Raw genomic sequence first — 22,401 nt, 5'->3', positions numbered from 1 at the left:
AGAGAACAACATTGTCTTCAGACGTTGTGGCCGGGAAACAGCCCTGGGGTCCATGCTGTGTTTTGTGGGAGGGCAAAGACAGCTTCCTCTAGGCAGGAACGTGCCTGCATTATGAGCCAGTCTGAGGCCCCCAAGGTGGGCATGGAGTGGACAGGGGTTATGAGGGTTAACACAGCCACCCACTCCCAGCACCAGCCCTCTGAGGTCCACATGGTGCACATATTGCCCCCAGCAGACATAGACTTGCAGTTGGCAATTCTCCAATGCCCTGAAGCGCCAGGATTGCTGGCATTCCTGGCAGAAAGTCCTTCCTCAGGTTGCCTGGGCCAAGGCCAGCTCTGGCACACCCGTCCTAAAAGCCCCAACCCTTGCTCTCTTCCTCCCCGGGTTCCTGGTCTTACTCTCAGCACACTGCCCCCTAAGGGAGCAGGGTGTTTCCAAACCTGCAGATTCTTAGCCTCCTTTCCGGTGGGCAGCAAAACCTTTGCAGAGTCATTGTTCTCATCTGATACTGGTTTAGCAGATGTTCATTCCACAAAGGTCTGTTGTGCTTTCATCCAGCCTGGGTCCAAATGCCAGGGACCCAATCATAGACCCCATAGATGGTAGTACCCAGCCTCCTGGAGCTTTTAGGTATAGGGAGGGGGCTGGCAGTTCATTGTGTGAACAGCTTGATCCTTGCAGATGACCCTGGATGCTCTGTGGAAAAAGAGGCGGAGGGCATGCAGATTGGAGTGGAGGGTGGCTCCACTGAGACGGATGTCTGTGTTGTGAGGATGGAGAGGGGCTGCAAGTAGAAAAAAATGTATGTACAAATGTCCTGGGGTGGGAGTAAGGACCAGAAGCAGTCGCTGTGGCTGGAGCACCTAGAGTTGGAGAAGAGGGCCTTGCTGGAGCCACGTGCAGTAGCCAGCTCCACCAGGCCCAATAAGGAGTCTGATTCTAATCTTAGGCAGTAGCAGATAAATCATGGCCGAGTTTTGGGCCAAGGGGAGAGGCACTGGTTCACGTTTGGACAGCTTACTCCATCTGCCATGTGGAGAGTGTAGGCAAAGTGGGCGCTGAGAGAGAAGGGAGGAGGCCCCGAAAATAGGCCTGGTCGGGGATGATGGCAGCTTGGACAAAGGCGGCGATGGGGGTGGCTGCTATTCCTGGGCGGTTAAAGAGACGTGGCTGCGACTTGCTGAGGATTAACTCCCGCCACAGTGAGGGAGACTGAGGCTCAAAGAGGGGCAGTGACATCAGAGCTGGCAAGTGTGGCAGGTGAGGGAGAAACCCAGGCCCACCTGATTTGGCTGCTGGGCGCCCACATTACAGATCACCACTTCCTGCAGGGCTCCTGGAGGCACAACTGGATGTCTCCTCTGCACTCTGCCTGCTAAAATGCTGGCTGCCAAGATCATCCCCATTTCACAGGTCAGGCAGCTGAGACTCAGTGGCAGAATTGGAACAGCCCGTGCACATCATCTGTGTGTGTCTCCACACGGGGCGCTGCATCTGCATCTTTGTCAGTGTTTCTGTGCATTCTGTGTCCAAGTGTGTCTGCACATGTCCACGCGCCCACCCATACTGACAGAGAAAAAGCCTGGAGGGAAGGCTCCACCCTAATGCCCTCTGCCTTCCCTCTTCCCCCTTCACCTCCCTCGCTGCCATTCCTCATCTGCCGTGATGAACGCATGTTCTTTTTATAATCAGCGCTGGGTATGGAGGAGGGCAAGGACAAGGATGCCTCCAAGTACAGAGATGAAGTCTCAGTGAAAGGTCTTGTCTGTGTTGACTTTGGAATGGCATTGTCTGATTGGGAAGTGGAAGGGCACCCCCTCCTCTGCCCTGCCCACATTCAGAAAGGACCTAAGCTGCACCCAAATTCTTCCTGACCAAGTCCAGGCCTGCTCTATGCAGCCCTGTGCCCCCACTTTATGTATGTCACAGGGAAGCTGGCGGAGGGTCTCAAGTGTCAACTCAGGTCTTCAAAGCTGGATGGGGACTTTACACGAATGTCTTCAAACAGAGTCGTATTACATCATAGGTAAATCTAAAGGAATGTTGATTCCCCAACAAAGATGTTCTTCCTCCCTCTCTCCCTCTGCCCTTCCAGGAAGTGGCAAGATTTGTGTGTCTGGAAGCTGCTGTTCAGCTTGATGGCAGCTACATCTACACCCTGGACAGGAAGCCAGCTACTTATCCAGGTGTCCCAGGGAAGCTGGGCGGAGTTCCATCTTGGGTCACTGGAGGAGGGGAGTCTTGCGGGGAGGAGGCTCCCAGGTCACCCTGCAAGGCCAGCCCTGTTCCAGGCCTCCTGAGGTATCAACATGTGGGAAACTGTCTTCCAGTCCTGAAAAAAAAAACAGCTGCAGCCAAGTAAGGGGTAGCCCTGGGAGGCAGGAGCACCTGCAGGATTGGAGGGGGTCTGACTCATTCTTCCTCCCTATAGCAAAATCTTCCTCTTTGAAACTGTCTGGACATACTCTGCTCCATGGGACCAGTAATTAACAATCGTGTAAATAACAAAGTGAGTGTGTACCCTTCTCCTGGTCCTTAGGAGGCCACTCCCCATATTCTTATCCTATTTCACAGTGAGGCGGCAGGGGCGGGTCAGACAGTAAGCCAAAGTCAACAGCAACCTGGGAACCTACTGGCCACCCCCTTCCGGCCTTCTCTCTCAGTGTTGCCTTCAGCCCTGCCTGCCAGGGCTCTCAGTTGCAGTGATCCCAGTTCCCCCAGAGGGAGGTGGTACCTAAAATCCTCTACCTCTAGCTCCTTTCTGTTGACTGCACTTGCCTTTCCCCACCACGCCAGTAGCAGGAGACAAACCTCCAAACCTCAGCTCTCCAAACCTCCAGACTTCATCTCCTGCCTGCCTGGCTTCCCCCAGCTACCTGCAAGCCAGTGCTCCTCCTCTGTTCATTCCCCTCCAGCTCCCAGCTACCCCTGGCTGTGGTCCCACGACTCCCCGACCCCACATACCCCAGTCTGCAGAATCTGTGGTCCCACGACTCCCCGACCCCACATACCCCAGTCTGCAGAGTCCCTCCTCTGTTGGGCGTTTCTCCTACAGTACTTGCCTTAGGATGATACCTGTGCATTTGTGCTACTGTCTTCGTTCCACTGAACTGCTTGGGGCTCTTAGAACCCCATCTAGCCCATAGCAGGTGCACAGGCACTGACCAAAGTCTATAGGAAGTCAGGGCCTGAGCCTAATGCCTCCTACTCTGCCTGGAGTGTGTGCCTGCCTGCCTGCCCTCTGAAACCCTGCACAGCAGTGAACTTCTTCCAGAGGGTCCTGAGATTCCTACAGACCTTCACCTCCCCCTAGTTCTCCCACAAACTCAGAAAAGAGACTGCTCAGGGAAACGATTTGGAAAAGAAGCATGGGTGTAACACACAGACTTCAGAGATGGCACAGTGGTTTGGACCAGACTGGACAAGGGTTCAAAGCTCTTCCCTGCTTTGCTGACTGTGACCTTGGGTCAGTGACACTCTTTCTTGATTTATTTTCCTCAACTGCAAAAGGGGGTTATTAGAGCCCAAACTTCTGGAAGACATGGTGGTGTAAGGTGTGAAAAGTGCCGTCCAGTTCCTGTAGTGTGTGGTGACCCACCAGGGAGGCCCCAGCAGGTGCCTAGCGCATAGTAGGCATTCAGTAAATGCATAAGGAGGAAGTGCTTGGTTCCTTGATGTGAGAGAAGAGGACAGGGAGCCTAGGAAGGTGCTGCCAGGCCTGAACGGGTCTGTGGGGGTCCCCAGCCCCTCCATCAGAGTGGGAGCTACTTGTTTCCCCCGTGTTTGTGGGGGTTTTTACTTCCGAGATCTCCAGAATAGAAAGCCGCAATCAAGGCCAAGAGGAAGTGATCGGATGTGGCTCCCGGGTTTCAGGGAGCTGTGAGATAATTAGAGGTTTGATTGGCATCCGTTGCCAAGGACAGCCACCTCCAGGTCCCACCCACAGGAGAAGCAGGCTGTGTGTCTGCCTAATGCTCAGGGCATGGTGGCTGGAGGGAGACAAGGCCCTGAGGCAGGAGAGCTCCTGATGGGAGCAGGGGTGGGAGACAGAATTCAGCAAGTGTTAGCTAAATGCCGAACACCTACTGTGTGCAGGGCATCAAGGATATGGCAGTAATTCAGAATCATTGTCCTTCTGAAGGGGACACCAGAAAGGGCAGTCAGCAGAAGCAGGCTGCTCACTCATAGAGTGACTCCATGAATGTGTCAACAAAGAGAATCATGGAGAAAAGAGCAGAGCATAGGGGAAGTCAGGAGGAGGCTTACACAGGATGTCGGCACAGGTTCTGGGGGGAAATGGCTATAAGAGCTGAGACCCTGAGGAGGTGAGGAAAAGACCCGTGGAGCAAACAAAGCAGCCAGAGGGAGCTAGAGGCAGCCACCGGTGCAAAAGTCCTGGGCCAGGAATGTGCATGAAACCTTATAAAGAGCCAACCAGGGTCCCCAGCGGCCATATCAGAGTGAGTAATGGGACACAACAGGAAGTGAAATCCGAGACCAAGTAGGTGATGAACCCGTGGGGGACTGGAGGGGCATGGAGTGGTTTTAAGCAAGGAGGGGCAGTGAATGAGTGAGTGAATGAGTGCATGGGTGCCAGGGAAGGAAAACGTGGGCAAGGATGAGAGCAGAGAGCTCCGTGGTCACTGTGGGATGATGGTAGCTTACCCGCAGGGGTAGCAGCAACGAGGGGGAAAATGGTGAAGAAGCGCTATTTGCCGGATGACATCCCAGGGCAGGGAAAGTAGCTCACACTCCTCCTAGTGGCTTCAGGATTGACAGTAGCCCCAGCCGGAGAACCAACCTTGGCCCTGAGCCCCCAGCCCTTCCCAGAGCTGCCAGGAGCTTGGACCCTGGAGCAGTACCCCTAAGGGATGTCCGACTCCCAGCCTCTCTCAGACTGACAGCACACGGCTGCCTGGATCTGCAAGAAGACAGAACTGGGAGCTGCTCTGAGGGCTCGTGGCCTGCAGCTTCCTTGGCTGGTAACCTGTTTCCCAGATGCTCCACAGAGCAGGGCCTGGGCCTCTTTTGCCCTAGTAACATTGTAGGCACCGCAGATGTAATGGGTGGATAGATGGATGTGATGGATAGACAGTAAGCAGATAGATAGATGGACCGAGCAGGCCCTGCCATACTGGCTGGTCTTTAGCTGTGTGATTCTTGGTCTGTCAGTATGTGGGCTGCAGCTGCCAGAAAACACCCATAAGAAAGGACCCAAAACTCAAAGGTTGGCATTGCTATGATGCCATTTCACAGTGGTGACTTGGGCCAGTAGCACCGTGTGTCACATGGTATCTGCATCCCAGGACCATTGGTTTGCTCCATCAACAGACATTCCTAGAGGCTCTCCTGTGCTCTGGGCACTGCAGGTTATGAGAGCAGAGGAATGTGGTGAGCTCCTGTGTGCCAGCAGGCCCTCTCTGGGCAGCCGTTGCACCAGGCTGGTCACCACTTTGGAAACTTGCCTTACAGTCATTGCCAGCCTCTCAGCTCACAACCAGGCCCCAAAGCTTGGCACCATTCCCCTCCAGGGCTTTCTGAGCCTGAACTGTCCATCACCCATCACCCTGAGGCTGGTGGAAGGCAGCAAAGCCAGCCTGGCTGAGACCCATTCAGTGTAGGCGCCGCCCCTTGCCCCGGCCTCCGATAATTGGCCCAATACATCTTGGTGTTGGAATTTACATACGGTGCAGCCGTTGATGGATGGCTCTGGGAACCCAGGCTGTCTCTCAGCCACCGTGCAGTTATCCATCTCGGCGGGCTGCAGAGCCATCTGTCTTGTCGCGTCTCCTTGCTGGTGGCAGGCCGGTATGTGCCCTCCATCCTAGGTCGTCCCCAACTCTCCCCACCCAGAACCCACTGAAGTCCCTCTGGAGGCACCACTTCCTGGCTGCCGCACTGCAGACAGCAGCAGTCCCTTTGCTCTGAGCATCCTGAGACTCCCTGCTCTTGGGACAGTCCCTGCACTGGAGGACCGCCCTCTGCTGGGGGTGACTACCAGACACTGCTGCTCTTACCTTCTGGTTGTTAAGAAGCTTTCATAAGGGGTCAGCACTGTGGTACACTGGGTCAAACCGCGGACTGCCATACAAGCACCCCATGATGAAATGTCAATCTCAATCTAGGCTGTTCTACCTTTTTTTTTTTTAAGTTTTTAGTTTTATTTTCGATAATGTTTATAGTTGATCAGGGTGGAAAGGATCAAGGGTTAGGGGAAAGTGGGTGAGACCATTGTTTCCAAATTTTCTTTTTCTTCTTCCTGTATCTAGAGGAAGGGGGAGACAAGTAGAGAAGCCACACCCAGCCTCCCAACTGCCCCAGTACCTGGGGATGAAAAACAGCATCAATCCAGGATCCCTGATATAGAACATGATCTGAGGGTTCTGCTTAACTGGTTTGATAGTTCTGAAATGCTGTCTGTCTCACTGATACAACAATGAAGAAACCCTTCCGAGTTCCACTGGCTGACCTAGTCCACCTTAGAGTCTCCATTTGCCCAGATATTTGCCGTCAATGCCTGGCTGGGGTAGTTGACCAATTTGTTCTGCCCTCCACCCTCTGTTATGGTATAAAATGTCCTCTGTTGGCCCCAGTGGACTGCCATAGCCTCCATGTACATCTGGGCATATCGTCCACTGCTCCATGTAAGCCACTGAGGAGGCTCAGCTCTGACATGTGCACTCCACAGTCAGATCACAGATCCTGCAGTCTAGTTTGTTAGGTTTTGCCTCAAGTCCCAGTACTTGCCAGCCAGTGCTATGGCAAAACCCAACCAGCCTTTGCTTAATCTGGCTTATGCATGCACTAGTGACTACAGTCAGCCCAGCCTGGCTCTCTCCCGAAACCAAATCACATGCAGGCCAACAGGTGTAGCCCTGCCCAGCCTGGTCTGCCCCCAGTCCCACTTATTATGCTTCCAGTAGGAACAGTGACCCAGCAGGAGATAGGTTGCTTTACTTCTTCTGATCCAACTCCCTGCTAATGCCTCTAGAAAGGCAGTAGATGGTGTTTGGTCCTACCATCCACATGGGAGACCTGGACAGAGTTCTCTGGCTCATGGCTTTGACCTGGTCTTTCCCTGGCTGTTGCAGGCATTCAGAGAGTGAACCAAAGAATGGAAGAACTAACTAGCTCTCTCTCTCTCCCTGTGCCAATCTCTATGTCACTCTGCCTTTCAAATAAGTAACTAAATCTTGAGGGGTCAAAGTTCTCACAATAGCACTATAAGCATGAATTTTTATCCCCATATTACAGACACAGAAACTGACGCTCAGTTAATAAAGAGAAAGAACAGGCACATTTAACTGTGATGCTAGGACCAGAAACATGGTTGTTTTTATTGGGGTAGGGAGTAGCTAGAAGGGGACACAAAGGTGCCAGAAACATGAACAGTCCCTGTCTCCATTTGGCCAGTGGTGAAAATTCATTGAGCTTAACAGTGAGCCTAAAACTGGGCATATCTTGGTTACAAATAAAACACTGGGAGTCCATATGAGGATGCACAATAATAGAACTGTAGTGAGATGGAATGTCAACATGGCAAAATTCACACAAAGGGCTTGTGCATCTCAAGTTTGGGCAGCAAAGCCAGGCTACCTCGAAGGTTTCCTCTGGCTCCTGTTTTCAAAGTGACTTAAGTCCTGAGTGCCAGGATCACTCAGCTCTTGGGTTGCAGACCCTCTCAGGCTTGGGGCACATGCTGGGCCCTGGGTACTGCCAGTGCCATTGAGCACCCCTTCCTCAGAGCCCCGTTTCTTCCTGCACGGCTCATCCTGGGTGCAGCTCAGGCCTGGCTCGCTGGCTCTGCACACGTTGGCCTGAGCCTCAGCTGCATCTATCATCTGCTTCAAGCTCATTAAAATTATTTCTTTTTAGTTGCAAATGGGCTGTTTATGATGATCATTATTTGAATGGTCTGCGCCGGGCTCCGGGCTGTCTGTCTGCTGCTGCTGGCCGGTTAATCAGATGATCGGCTGCCCGCCTGGAGTCTGGGGCTGTGTGAAGCAAGGCTCCCCCCACCGGGCTGGGGGCGGGGAGCCGAGGACCCAGGGTATAGGAGCATCCTGATTTCTGTGTGATTTTCAAATGCCTTGCTAGCTCTGTGTGTGTCTTTTAACTCTAGACCCATGAAGAATTTTTGTTTCTTCATAACAATGTACATTACCATGAGCTTTTTTATTTTAAATGTTCCAGTTTCATCCTTGTCCTTACTTGGCTGACATCCAGGTGTCTGTTTTTAACAGGCACAAACCGGTGCAGTTTAGCATCTTTGACTATTTCAGTCAAACGTGGCATTACTCTTTTTGCACTCTTCTCCCCCTGCCCCCACCCAGCACACACCATTTCCAGTTAGACTTTTACTGATTCGTGAAATCCAGAAACTCTTGGAATCATTTGTCTAGTGGGGTGTTGTCTGAGCTCCAAGTTTATCTAACTGTAAAATTAATATCACCCAGCATTTATTAAACTCTTGTTACCATGCTATAATGTTTTACACATTTGTGTTGTGTCCTTTAAAACAAGCACTGAACACATACCAGGTAATGGGGAAGTAGAGCAGGTTATTTGAAATTTGGCTTTATAAGAGCTAGCATTGTGATTGTAGTAATTTAAGCCACCACCTGTGACACTAGCATCCTATATGGGCACAGGTTTAAGTCCTGGCTGTTCTCCTTCCAACCCAGCTTTCTGCTATTGCGTCCGGGGAAGCAGTGGAATGTGGCCCAAGAAACCCTGTACCCCCAAACATGGGAGACCTGGATGGAGTTCCTGGCTCTTGGCTTCAGCCTGGCCCAGCCGAGCTGTGGCATTCATTTGGGGAATAAACCAGTAGATGGAAGATCTCTTTCTCTCTCTCTAACTCTGCCTTTGAATCTATAAAATAAATCCTTTTTTTAAAAAAGTTGCTTTTATAATCTATCAAGAAGATAATGCACACATGAATTATTGGGATTGACGGTTTCCCTTACAGACATTTAATATGTCTGTCAGATGATGTATGATAGGAGCTTAGCACAGTACCTGATCCATGTAAGCACTAAGTGGGAATTAGATTTTTTAAAATACTTTTATAAGTGTTTATTTACATAAGAAGAATAGAGAGACAGAGCTTCCATCTACTATTTCACTTCTCGAATGCCCTCACCAGCAGGGACAGAACCAAAGCTGAAAGCTGAGAACTGAATCCATACTGCTTCCCAGGGTCTGCATTAGCAGGGAGCTGGTGTCAACCCCAGACACACCACTGTGAGATGCTGCTGTTTAACTGGCACCTTAGCTGGTAGACCAAATGCCTATCAGCATTCTTTACTCTTGTTATCACTCACTGGTGTTTACCATAGAAATGCAGCAAGAACTTAGGATATCAAAAGATAAGGATAGGGTTAGCAAAGCTGAGAAGAACGCAAATATCTGTGACATTTTCTGCCTCTCTGATCTGAACAGGAAAAGCACCACAAGCTTTGGTTGCAGTAAGGCCTGCTCAAGTCCCCTGCCTTGCCTGGCTCTGTTCTCCCTGGTGCAGGATGCAACAGACATGCTGCACCCCCCAGCAGCCTGGGAGGTGCAGGCAGGGAGTCACACATGGAATGGTTTGGGGCAGCACATCACAGAGTTGGCCTTCCCCTGCCCTAGACTTCCTTGCAGAGCCCATGTTGGGTGTATTTCATGCGAGTCAAACCCAGCCCCACCACATGTCTCAGTTGTGGTGGAGGTACAATGTCCCTCAGACAAGAGCAAAGTGTCACACTCACCCCAAAACCAAGGCGTTTAAAACCCAACTCTCAATTTTGTCTGTCCAACAGCAGTGTGCAGATCACATCTTTGTCTTCAAGAGAGACAAGAAACATAATTGTTTTCTCTCCTGCCAAGCAAGCTCTATCCATTGGGCTGCACCAACTGCTGATTGTTCCACTGTTACCCTCTGAACACCCACCTCTTCCAAGTCACCCAATACTGTGCTGGTGGGCAGTTGTGGTTTGCATATTAGAAATTAAGGTTAGCTTTAAAGAAAGATAACCAACCATCCATATTTTTCTCAAAAAAAAAAAGAAAATTCTGTGGAGTTTTTCAGCCGGCAGCCCCATCTCCCAACAGACCAGTGCTCCAACAGGGATTGGTTTCAGAACCATGGACAGCACCTGTTCCCTGGTACTGCCTCATTGAACAGCAACTTTTGTATCTCCCGTTTCTCCTTTCTGCCCTCATGATTCTCTGGAGATCTTAGACATTTCCTAGGTATAGAACTTCCTCCCCGTATTGCTCTAGAAGGCCCCATGGGGCAGAGACACTCGTCCCAGGCTCACAACACCAGGCTTGCAGTGCTAGGGTGAGCTGCTGTTGAGCAGATTTACCGACTCTGAAACATGATCTAAGACAATTGCCACGCGTCCCATCTCTTAGAGGGAAAAGGATTTGCAGCAGGTTAATAGTACTTTTATTTCATTATCTAATGGTAAAAGTGTTTCATTGTGTGTGCAAGATGAATGTGTATTAGCAATGACAAATGGGGTCTTTCAACACAGTGCCAGGCCTCCTCATACATATGTTAGATTAAAGAGTTCACCCAAGAAACACACTCCCGCATCTGCGTGTGTGTTTTTAATAAATCTGATTGCAGAAATTTATTGCACCACCGGATTTAGGAAATTATAGGGCTTGATTGCTGCAAATATAATCGGGTGATATATACAGAAATACTCCTCGAGTTATGGTCCAGAAAAAAAGCCCATCTCAGGACGGCGCAAGAAAGCAGCGGACCACATAAACAGAGCGTTTCTTGAATTATGCAAATGAAATCTCTGACAACTTGTGGTGAATTGTACTCTCCTTGTGCGACTGCCGCCGTTAAGTGAAGAAAGCCCCAGGGGCGATCAGACACATACGTTCAGTAGGCAAGTAGGCATATTGAGAGGAGTTGGGGGGTATAGCCCCTTCTGTCCCTCACTTTTTATCCCCTCATAACTCTATCCAGCGAAGAACCCCCTGCTACCGTCCCCACCGCCCTCACCACTCCCACCACCATTGCACACAGGCAGGGCCAGAGCTTTCCAACCCATTTCTTCTGAATCCAGGAATCTTCAGTGAAATATTTCTTATACTTGAAGTGAACCTTAAATGATTTACTGCAGGGTACACAAAAGGTCAGTGTGCTTCTTATTGGCACCTTCATTTTTCCAAAATCCACTGAAATTAAAAAGCCATCTATATCTTAAAAGGCGTATTTATGAACCTTTAAGTGTAAGTAAGTCATAGTTGGAAGCGTTCCCACAGCTGATATATGAAAGCTGTCGACAGCACTTTCTTGCTCTATAATATGGCCATACAATATGCCACACTTTACTATTTTGACACGGTTCGGAGATGTTTTCTACAGTTACTGACAAGCTTATGCCATCACTCCTTTGAAGATTTAAGAGGTGGAGCAGGGGATGGGGAAGAGATAGAAAGAAAAACTCCACCCAACTCCTCGAGAAATTGTTCTTTTTTTTTGAAAAAAAATAAAGATTTATTTATTTTTATTACAAAGTCAGATATATATAGAGAGAGGACAAGAGATAGAGAGAAAGATCTTCCATTCAATGATTCACTCCCCAAGTGAGCGCAACGGGTGCAGGATCCCAAAGCATTGGGCCCTTGACTGCTTTCCCAGGCCACAGCAGGGAGCTGGATGGGAAGTGGAACTGCCGGGCTCCAAATTGGTGTGTTCGAGGCAAGGACTTTAGCCGCTAGGCCACGCAGCTGGGCCCGAGAGATGGTTCTTCTGATCTAACTGCCCTTGTGCGGGAGAACTATCCTGGAATTGGGTTTTGCTTGTTTTGTTGTTGTTGTTTTGTTTTTGTTACGTATCCAGTTTTGTAAATTTTTCATTTGTGCCAGTAGTCAATATTCTGTCTTTTCTCAGCTTTATAAGTTAAGAAAACTTGTTCAGGATGCTGTTTTGTGTGATGATTTTAAAATGGAAAAGAAGAAAAAAAAAACTCTTTTCTTTCTCCCCCTCTCTTTCTTTCTCTATTTTATTGTTCCAGAAGGAGCTTAATTCCGTCGCTTCTGAGCTGTCTGCGCGGCAGGAGGAGAGTGAACATTCTCATAAACATTTAATTGAACTCCGCCGGGAATTTAAGAAAAATGTACCTGAGGTACAGTATATTTGCTGTTATAGAATTAACTCAGTAGGAATGCACATTTTTCTCTGTTCAAACTATATTTTGAAAACTGTCGACATAAGTGACTAACAAGAAAAGAAGCTAATTAGCCACAAGGAGAAACTACCGCCCCGAATCCTCCAGTGCTTCCTGGCGCAGTGGCGCCCGGTGCTCAGGCACAGCCAGGGCGGACCGTTTCTCCAGGAAAGCCATTGTTGCCGAGAGCTCCAGGCAGCATCCACTTCTCCCCAGTTCATCTCTCAGTCAAACACTTGGCCTTGGTGGCAGACACGAACTGTCTGGCGGTCTTGATTTTGTTTTGCTTTTCTTGCCGGCGTCTAGCAGAGGGCAGCTGTGGCCTTCCTTGGCTCGCAGATCCAAAAAGACTGTCTCATCCCCCTTCCCCCTCCCCCGGCCCTCACCCTCGCACAAGGCACCCATTCCTCTGGATTCCTGAGGAATGAACAGTTCCGGTTCCTGGCTTCTTCTCCCGCCCCCTGGTGCTGCTCAAGTTAAAGACAGCAGGAGCCGTGACGGGAATAATTAACACAAAGAGGAAAAGTAAAGCCCCCTGCCCCCTACGATGCTGACAGGGCGTGGCCCCTAGAGCTCTTATGGGGACACAGCCCTCTGCGATCTCCAAAGTCCCCTGTCTCCCTCGTGTCAGCAGAGGTTGGCGCTGGAGTTTTCTGCCCTTCTGACCTGGCCCAGATGTGCCGGGTCGGCATCCAGGCATCCACCAGTTCGATCCACCTGTGCACATCCCCGGGAGGCTGGCGCTGCTGTCCTGCTGAGGGAGGGGCAGTCATGGAGAGTCGGAGGAGAGGCGGGAAGCGGCCATGAGCACAGCAGGGTTGAGCTGACAGGTTCCCCTTGGTCTCTCAACTATGAAATCTTCTCCCAGCAGTCATAGAAGCCTGTGGTTCTTCCAGTGCAAGCGACGGGACTAGGAACCAGCTGAAACTTATCCTTGGAGTAAATGTAGAAGGAATTTGAGCTAGTGACTCAGAGAGGTGATTAAAAAAAAAAAAAAAGTGTGAGCCTCAGATCTGAGGGCTCCGAAAAGCCTAAGCAGGCATTTGGCTGGACTCTGAGACTGCTCAGGGCCCTCCCTGCCCCTTGAGAAAAGAGCATGGCTTGGCCTTCAGGCTCATGTTTCTCTCTGGGAATGAGGGTACCTCGGATGCTCTTGTCTCCAGGAAGCAGAGCTGAGTCTGCCCTCACATCCCCACAGCTTCACCAGCCCTCTCCCTCTGCTCCATTCAGACCCTCCGTCTCATCCTCCTTCCCCCACGCCCCCCGGGACCCACACAGGAACCCCCAGGTAATGAGAAAAATCCAGGCCAGGTTTTAAGCCTCCAACTTCAGCTTACATAATTTTAATACTGCATAATTATGCAATTATGTAATTAGAAGGAATAAGTTTCCACTTCTATTATAGTCGTACATCTGAAAAATCCTCATTTTTGGAACTCTTTTCTCCTGGTGGAAGAGTCATGCCAAGGCTGTATTTAAGAGCATCTGGCTGGTGCCACTCACCTGCTGCCGCTGCCTTTGCCCAGCTGCTGCCAACAGGAAGCAGGCAAGGCAGTGGGCTTCTGGAAGTGGTGCCAATACCACCTCCACCCTTCCCCCCATGGCTCTCAGAATTGAATCCTTAGTTCTCCTGAATGAAGGATTGTGAAAGAAACCCCATGCTTATGTTTTGATCTATTTTTGCACCAAAATAAACATATCTTTTAATTACATTTTTCTCAAAGTGCTTCCAGGCTAATGTCTCCTGAATCTGGGTAATCTGATGTATCACCCAGAGCTCTCCTGCGACATAGCTTTCATTTGCAAACTTTCCAGGAAGTGGCCAATCTGTGACCCCTCCAGGCCAGCTTCCCAGCATCATCTGAAACCTCTGGAGGCTCTCACAGGTCCCCACCCAGGTGTCCAGGTGGCGCTCATCAGCTCCAGCTGTGCAGGTGTTAGGCAGCTCTGTGCCCTCCAGGCCGCCCCCTGGGGCCTCCTGCCTGCCTGACCTTGGTAGGCACTTGTTCATAGCTGCAACCTAAGGGCTCATAGGTTTCCTTTTCCATTGCTAAGTCTTGTGGTCCCTATGACCATGTGCACTATGAATGGCCCCCTAAAGGCCCCAACATGTGTCAGTGCAGCAATGACTCTCCGAAACCTGGGAGCAGACATTGGGCAGGGGAAGGGAAAGGTACCTCTGGCCCAAAAGAGGGGGCTTTTCCAGGGCCAGACAACCTTATCTTCATAACTAATGAGTTTATATTCTTTATCAGAATGTATGTCCATCTGTCCCTTCTTCCTTTCCAGTTTCTCTGCCACCCTCCCCCACCTAGGCTCCCTCCATCCCCCCCTTGGGGACTTCCTGTACCATGGCTGGTTGTGGTTGGCAAGTCCCTGGTGGGTCTCAAAAGAAGTTGAAGAGATTTAAGGTTGAGTCTTGGGTTCTCAGAGACTTTCCCCTAGCTTGCTGAGGAAAACTCATTTGAGTGCACCCTTGGGGCTGGGAGCCTCCAGGTCACGGAGGGAGGTCAGATCAGAATCTGGCAGTAGAAGACAACCAGGGCCATCCTCTGAGCAGGGAGAATGCAGCTAAGCGCCCAGAGCCTGCACACACTGGAGTGGAAGGAGAGAGGCAGAGCCATGATGTTGCTCAGACACAGAGAACAGCCTTTGCAGGAGGGAGGCAGCCTAAGAGACATGCTGAAGGATGGGAGATTCTGTTGTCGTCTTACTCAGTGTGGGGAATGGGGAGCCACCTCCTGCATCCCCAGCCCAGGGAGCCCTGTGATGGGCCACCTGTTCACATCACACCGCCAGCAGGACTGTTCCACCGCCAGACCCATTTGGGAAGCACCATCCCCCACCCCGCTGCAGCGATTCCCAGGGTGTGCTGCATTGGCAACTGCAAGGTCCTACAGAACAGCAACCTTGGACGTGATCATCCCAGCCGATTGGGCTTAGCACCCCTGGGTGTGGGAGTCCAGTTTTCCAGAACAGAATCCCTCTTAGGAAATCCCACAGCAGGCAGGTCACACAGAACATGCTAGGTAGGGTAAGACTGACCACGAGACAAGAATGAGCAGGGCCATGGGTGTGTTCCTCCCAGTGCTGTGGTGAATTCTTCGCTGATCTCTTTTTCAGGAAATCAGAGAGATGGTGGCTCCTGTACTAAAAAGCTTCCAAGCTGAGGTAAGACCCAAGGCCACGGCAGCATATCAGAAAAGTACACCAGCTCCCTATCTTGTCCCACCAGCGGTTGCCAGGACAAGCCCAGCAGCCCCTGAGAGCTTTGGAGAAGCTGCCCTGCCCCCATGCCAGCTCTGCCCCCTTCCCTATGTGTCCCTTCCTAGGGTGTTGGCACACAGGTGGGCCGTCAGTTGAGTCTGGTGGATCTCCAGAGATTCGCTCATCCCATGGAACCTCCCTGTCCCTGGTCTGCCCAGCGATAGCGACAGCTCTGCTGTGAGTCAGGCCTGCGACCTTGAGCAAACCACCTGGCCTTCCAGGGAGGTTTGTGCTAGGCAACCATGGCGTTCTGCTCTGCTTGGATCCTCTCAGACATCTTGGCGGCTAGGTCCAAATGAGTGCCACCCACTCTTCCAACTTGAAAGGCGTGTGGGTCACACCCTTTCCCACCAACCTGCAGCAGCAGTCGAAATCGCTTCCCATGCCTTGCTGGAGCCTGGTGCTTCCACCTGTTTCCCGTCCTCTGACCTCTAACCAGGATTCTGAGAATATCCACTTACCTGGCAGGCACAGGGACTAGGCCAGAAAGAGACTGGAATCTCCCTGGGTTGGGGAGTGGCAGGGAGGCTACTGATGAAATAGTCCATCTTGAGGGGCCTTTTCTGGGCCCAGTGGGCTCAGACAGACCCCCAGAAGAGCTTGACCTCAAGGCATGTTTTAAGTCTGGCGTCCTCCAAGCGCCACCTTCTCTTTATCTGCCCCTTTGGAGCCACGGTAAGTGCGCGAGGCAGTATGAAAGTAAACAATAACTGGGTTTACATAAATGTCGCTGATTTCCATATTTTTCATCCCTTCATTTTATTACCGAGTTGACTGATGTGCTTATTTATTCATAGGGCCATCCGGTATTGATTCATTTACTTGTAAGGTTTCCCAGGCGGGAGGGGGAAAAACAAAACAAAAAGAGGATGTATTTCCTTGGCTTTGTGTATTTAAAAAAAGAAAGTAAAACAAGGAACAGAGGCTCTAATCTACCAGCTCCAGTGCCAGGGGCTGCTCGTCACACAGGCTCTTGGGAAGCTGACCACCCATGCCAGGGTGTTTGTAGACTGCGTCCTTTTGTCATCTTTCCTCTGCCTAAGCAGAGCTTCTGTTAGCCTCTTCTAAGCTTGGTTTATCTGTCTGTTAAATGGGCTTAAAGACACTCCAGATCTTTGTGTTCTGAGAGCTAGAGAGAGTACAAGGAAAGAAATGAAGGTGGCATATGGCAAGAGGGTGCAAGGCTGGGTCTGGCTCAAGTCTGAAGGCTGCCGCTGTCACTCAGTGGCCGTGGGGCCTCAGGGAGTAACCTGGCCTCTGTGTGTGTGTTTCCTGATCGCACTCCCTTCTAAGGTTGAGGTTGAGGCAGAACATAGTTGGGACTAGCAAGTGATTCTGGAGGGAGAATGGGGGTTGAGGGAAGCTTGTGGTACTTGTCATCAGGGACCTGTTCAACAGCCAGGCTAGAGTCAGCTTCTGCTAACCAAGCATCTAAACCTTTGTTCTTCAAAGAACCAGGGGCTTTCTGTCCACACCTGAGCAGGCCTCACTTTGAGTCATCTTTTCGGGAGGGCAGAGAAGTTAAAGGTTTGTGGCAAGCATTGATCAGCAGAAGACCCAAGAGCAGGTGGGACAGCCCAGGCAGGTCGGTCCCCTGCAGGCTTGCCTAGAACCTCAGCCCTGACCCCAACACACGCTGTGTGGCTGGGGGAAGCTTCCTTAACTTCTCTGAGCTTTGGCTCAGAGTTCCGAGAACTAAGCAGCATGGAGGTGGTCTACAGGGTGTCTGGCACACTTGTGGGTGCTGAGGGAGTCTCAGGGGAGCTGAAAGGGAAGCCGAATCCTTGTGTCCCAACGTTTTGACATGTTGAAGACTGTTTTAATGGCCAGCATCTCCAAGTATCTCGCTCATGTTCTTAAGAGGGCTTTCCGTCGTCCCTTTAATGTGCTAAAAAGACTACATTTGTCTGGAATCTTATTCCAAAACCCCCTGCTTTGCTCATGATGTATTGACTAAGCCACTGTGGCCACTGTAGCCCTTCCTGTGCCGCAAGGGAGAAACAGCCGCCAAAGAAAGGTGTTAATAAAAAGCATCTTCATCCAGAACGAGCCGTGCACGCAAGGCTGTTTATAATCCAAATATGATTTTCATTTTAATTTTTTTAATGAGGGCTCATCCTTCACGCCGCTTCCCTCTCACCCTCTGCCAGACTCTGGGCTGGAGCTACGCATTCCCAAGTGAGCATTAATCACCTCCTGGAAACATTCCCCCGGGCAGCCGCCATCCTGCTGCCCATAAAGCAGCCTGTAAAATGCCAGGGCCCAACGTCCCGCCGCCACCCAGTCTTTGCAGGGGCCAGCCTCTCATTACAACTGACCCCATGTAAGTTTATTCTGGGATTCCATACCACCAGCGCCTGGGCATCCCTTTTGCCTTTGTTTGCTGGGGGAGCATTCGGGGTCTGGTTTTCCACATGCACCATGCCTGTGCCTGTCCACGTGGTGTGGGTGTGGGAGGAGCGGGAAGGACGCACACTTGCCCTGCTGTGAATCCAGGAAGCTCCCCGTGCTGACTGCCTGAAGGACCGCGATGATTTCCCTGCTCCGGCAAACAAAGACATCTGGGGAAGGTGGCTTCTCTCGGAGACAGCTTGAAATGGCCAAAGTTTGGATCTCCTTGCGCGGCAGAGAAAAGAGCAAGACGAAAGCCCCGCTAATTACAAAAGTTGCTTTATGAAAGATAATTCAAAGCAATAATTTAGCAAACATAATCAAGTCGCACAGATGGGGTTGTTGATGGATGGATTGCAACATGCAATTAGCAGTTCTCGCAGTTACATATCATTAACCCTCCGAGCACAAAAATTATTTTCTCATTATTAGTTGAAAAGGTAAAATTAAGCTGACTAGACAGTAAAGGAACAAACTACAATTAATTACCTTCATTTATTACAGTCATTATTTTAAACTTATTTTTACTTGGAGAGAGAGATGAAAACATCTAAATTAAAAGTTTTGTTATGCTAAATCCGAAGTGAAACTTATGCAGGCTGTGCGTGCTCCGGCCCAGCCATGAGGCCAGCCCAAATGGCCACAATGAAGATCTGCTTCCCCATGGTCGAGACACAGCCTGTGAGTTGGGGCCCCTTGGGGCTGGACCGGAAAGAAGATGTTCCTTGGGCCATCTGGGAAGCAGGAAGGCTGACATGGCCTGTTGACCCGCAGCAGGGGAAGACAGACCCAATGGTCAGATACAGTCCAAGTCCGCTCCTCCTCACTCGGAGGAGCCTGTGTGACCTCAGCCAGGGACTCCAGGTCTCTGAGCTATGGTCTTCTCATCTGTGAGCCTCAGTGAGATGCCATGCATGCGACCAGTGGCTGGCAGGCCCTGCATTCTTAGCATGGCAGGTGTCAGAATTTGCCAGGGGGTGAGATCACCCCTCTCCCCAGTCCAGGATCTGCAGAATGGCACTTGATGACCTCCTAGAACGTAGAGAGGGGGAGCTAGGACTCAATTCCCTTAAGTATTCCGTGAGTTTGAGCAGTTGTATATTCATTCAACCAAGATAAACTGAGTGCCTACAGCTACAAGGCTGTGCGATAGGTGCTGGTGTTCCTGTGGAGCCTCTTTGGGTGAGAGCTTTGGCTAGAAGGACTTTCCAAAGGCGTCAGGACCACCCTCGTGCTGGCACCATGCTAGTTCTCTCAGCAAATGTTAGTGCAGCACCAACTGAGTGCCAGGCTCTGTGAGGATCAGAGGTACACTGTCCGCATCCTCAAGAACGGCCCCAAATGTTGAGTCCCTGTGCTTGCAGTCATGTCCACGAACCCCAGAAAAGCCCCGCTGGGTTCCCTCCCAGAGGTTTCAACCTGTTTCTAGAGTGGCTTATCGACCTCATGCCCACAGCAGGCATAGCCACACCTCCCTTTCTGTGCACCTTGCATCTTAAATTCTTATCCAACAGAACATCAGTTGCCTGCCTGGTAGTTCTGCTTCCTACTTCTTCAAACCCAGCCAAAGGTTCCCCACTGGGTGAGGCCCTGGGGACTGAGACACCACAGGACATGTAGGAGTCAAGTCTACTGGACAGTCAGCCCACTTCAGCCCAGCTACCACCCATCATGACCACCTGAGAGATAAGAGAACTGCCCAGCTGAGCCCTGTCAAGCCACAGAACCAGGAATGATTGTGATTGTGACACTTCACTTTGGTGTGGTTGGTTACACAGCAGTGGGTGACCAGAGAACCCCAAATCCACAGTAGGCTTTTGCCTTCTCCCTGCTCTTCACCCTGCTCCTTCCCTTAGCCTTTTGCTAGATTTTAGCCTTGGGCACTCCAAACTTAAGAGGGACAGTGACAGGTGTTCTTAAGGAAGCCATTCCTGTCCAGTGCACCAGCATTTCTATCAGGAGGCAGGTCTGTACTTAGCCCTTAAGGGGAGCTGGAGGCCCAGACAGGGAATGGCTGGCATCCAACCAGGGCCACATCTGTGTTTGATGTCTGTGCCCTGCTCCGGCCCACTCCTACCTGCAGCCTCCTTCCTTCTCTTGGAGCTAACATTTTATCATAGGACTTTTCTTAGCAGGTATTGGGGGTTGCCATTTGACATCGTTTGCTCTCACTTCCTCAACTACCCTTTGTCTAGTCCTGGTGTAACCATCTGTTTGTACGTGGGGTCCTCTTAGAGCTGTGACCAGGGAGAAATGGCTCCCCCTGACAGCAGGACACACCTGAAGGGTTAGTAGAAGGTGCAGGTGTGGGCTCTGGAGCCAGTCGGCACAGGCTTGCACACCAGTGTGTTCTGTTCTAGGCTGCATGACCTTGGGCAAGTCACTTCACCTCACTGGGCCTCGATTTCCTGTGTTTTTACCTGGAGGTGACAGCAGGATCTACCTCAGTCACTTGTCACTCAGAGGGCCTGGGTCGAGGTCCAGCACCTGGTGCCTGCTTTGTGAATAGCAGTCGGCGTTCCCAGCACACAAGCTAAGACGCTGCATCCTGACAGTCCCTGACTCACATGCACATACACCAGGAGGGTCCCGTGTGCAGCCATTTCTCAGGCTCTGCCCCCTAGTGTGCGATGGTGAGTGGTGTGTCCAGCCCATAAGCCTGCCAATGCCGTTTATCATGGCCGTAGGACTACCTGTTAGACACTGTCATGAGGGAGGCTGCTGCTGGCATCATCCCCTTGGAGGGGCATCCCACTAGCGCTCAAGGGTGACCCTGCTGGCCCAAGCCCACCCAGTTCTACAGCAGCAGAGTGGAGGATGGAGACTGTGCCGCTCAGCTTGGTGGACTAACAGGGAGAAGCTGAGAACGTCACTTCTGAGTGGGAGAGACAAGAGGGACCCATGTGGAAATGTGCACCAAAGGAGGGCCAAGGGGAGGCCAGGCCTGAGAGTCATGTGGGAAGCTGTGCACCCAGTCCAGGACTTGACATGCCCAGGAAATAGAGCGTCCTTGTATCCTGGGCCAGACACAGGAAGAGAGAAAGATCTCTCATCCCCAACACACCCTGTCTGCTCCTCTCTGATGACCACGTAACTTTAATGGCCCTGGGTCTCCTTGGCCATTCAGCCTTGCCCTCTGGAGCCTGCCCTCCAGTGTAGGGTAGATCTTGCAGGGAACATGGCATCCTTCTGAATTTAGAATTAAGAGCAAGCCAAAGCGTCATTGAACCTGTCACGCCGTGTTACAACCAAATTAAGACCCCGCAGCAATCCTCCTTCCTTCGGCATCATATGCCTTATAAAGTAAATTATTAATGCTTTTCCCCCCAGTTAAGCAGCTATTTGCAGCTGTTCCGGGTATTTCTCATTAGAAATAACATCATCTCAAGAACGATATTGATTGATTTTTTTAATCTTGGAATCATGGACGTGAACCACATATTTATATGACATTCCCTTTAACTAGAATTCTCATGCTTTATTTTTATATTATTGATCTTTTTGACACGAATTGCTGGTTGGCCTTGTGCGAATGCTGTAAGCTTTCCTCCTGCAGAGGAATGGGCCTGGCTGGCCATCCCTGCAAAGACAGATTGCGCCGGCCGCGTGGCAGTAACATTCCCGCACATTTAACAACAATTAGTCTGTGCTGACGCCATGGTAGGCTTGCGCGTATGAAAATTTACAAGCCTTTTAATGGACTGCATTATGGAAGGCCGCGCGGGGCTGGTCGGTGAGGAGATAAGGCCACCGGGCACGCATCCATCTCTTGGCTCTGTCGGCCGACATCTCCCGGCGCCCACATCTGCCTCCCAGGGAATGGAGGGCCAGGAAGGGAGATGCGAGGTGGAAGCTACAGGCAGGATGCCTTGTCTCACACCCAAAGCCCCTGCCTTTTTCTCATGCTTCATTGCAAGCTTCAAACACTCGGCCTCAGGCCCTTTGCACCTACTTTCCTCTCTGCCTACCCATGCTGTCCCCTTAGTGTGGAAGTACCCGGCCTTGGTCCTGTTGCAGTCTAGGGTAGCTGACTCCTTGCTGTGGAGGTGACTGGGCACCCGTTTGTTGTGCATGTCCTTATTGGGGGTAGGTGAGGCAGAACTGAGATCCTTGCTGCCTTTTGTAGCTAGAGACAAAATCTGAAACCAGGCATCCTGGTGCCAGAGTCCTGGCCCTCAGCCATTGTCTATGGCATGCCTACTGTGTGCCAGGCACTGGCAGCATAGCAGTGAGCAAATGCCCTGGGGCCTCAGGCTTCGTGGCTGCTCACATTCACACCCCAAAGCCCACTCAGGTCCAGGAAGGTGGTTTTGCTGCCAGGTGCAGACTCTCAGGCTCAGAGACGCTGTGACACTGCAGAAGGTCACACAGCCAGTTGGCAGCAGAGCACGTCAGGTGTCATGTGCTTCTGACTCCACCCCATGTCCACACAGTGGGGACAACCAGTCAATTAGAATAACATTCTACCTAGTGTTTGAAAGGAAGATGCAGGAGCTGGCTGGCCATAGCATAAGCATAGCGGCTCCAAGGCTGGCCTGCCGTCGGTTATTAATTAGGCCAT

The 22,401-nt window shown here is 51.0% G+C and overlaps 1 protein-coding gene across 1 annotated transcript in view; it reads left to right on the top strand.

Moving 5' to 3' along the window:
• Nucleotides 1–22,401, top strand: part of CUX2 (cut like homeobox 2) — a 197,607-nt gene that overhangs the window by 127,134 nt on the left and 48,072 nt on the right. The window contains exons 2-3 of the mRNA XM_040987002.1: nt 12,030–12,140; nt 15,306–15,353. Coding sequence (XP_040842936.1) covers nt 12,030–12,140; nt 15,306–15,353 — 159 coding nt within the window. The remainder of the gene's footprint in view (nt 1–12,029; nt 12,141–15,305; nt 15,354–22,401) is intronic.

This window comes from Ochotona curzoniae, unplaced genomic scaffold (genome assembly GCF_017591425.1).
Source record: "Ochotona curzoniae isolate NIBS_2020 unplaced genomic scaffold, NIBS_Ocur_1.0 contig_46, whole genome shotgun sequence".
Lineage (NCBI taxonomy): Eukaryota > Metazoa > Chordata > Mammalia > Lagomorpha > Ochotonidae > Ochotona > Ochotona curzoniae.
The sequence above is the reverse complement of the archived record's forward strand: the minus strand, read 5'-3'. Positions and strand labels throughout refer to the sequence as shown.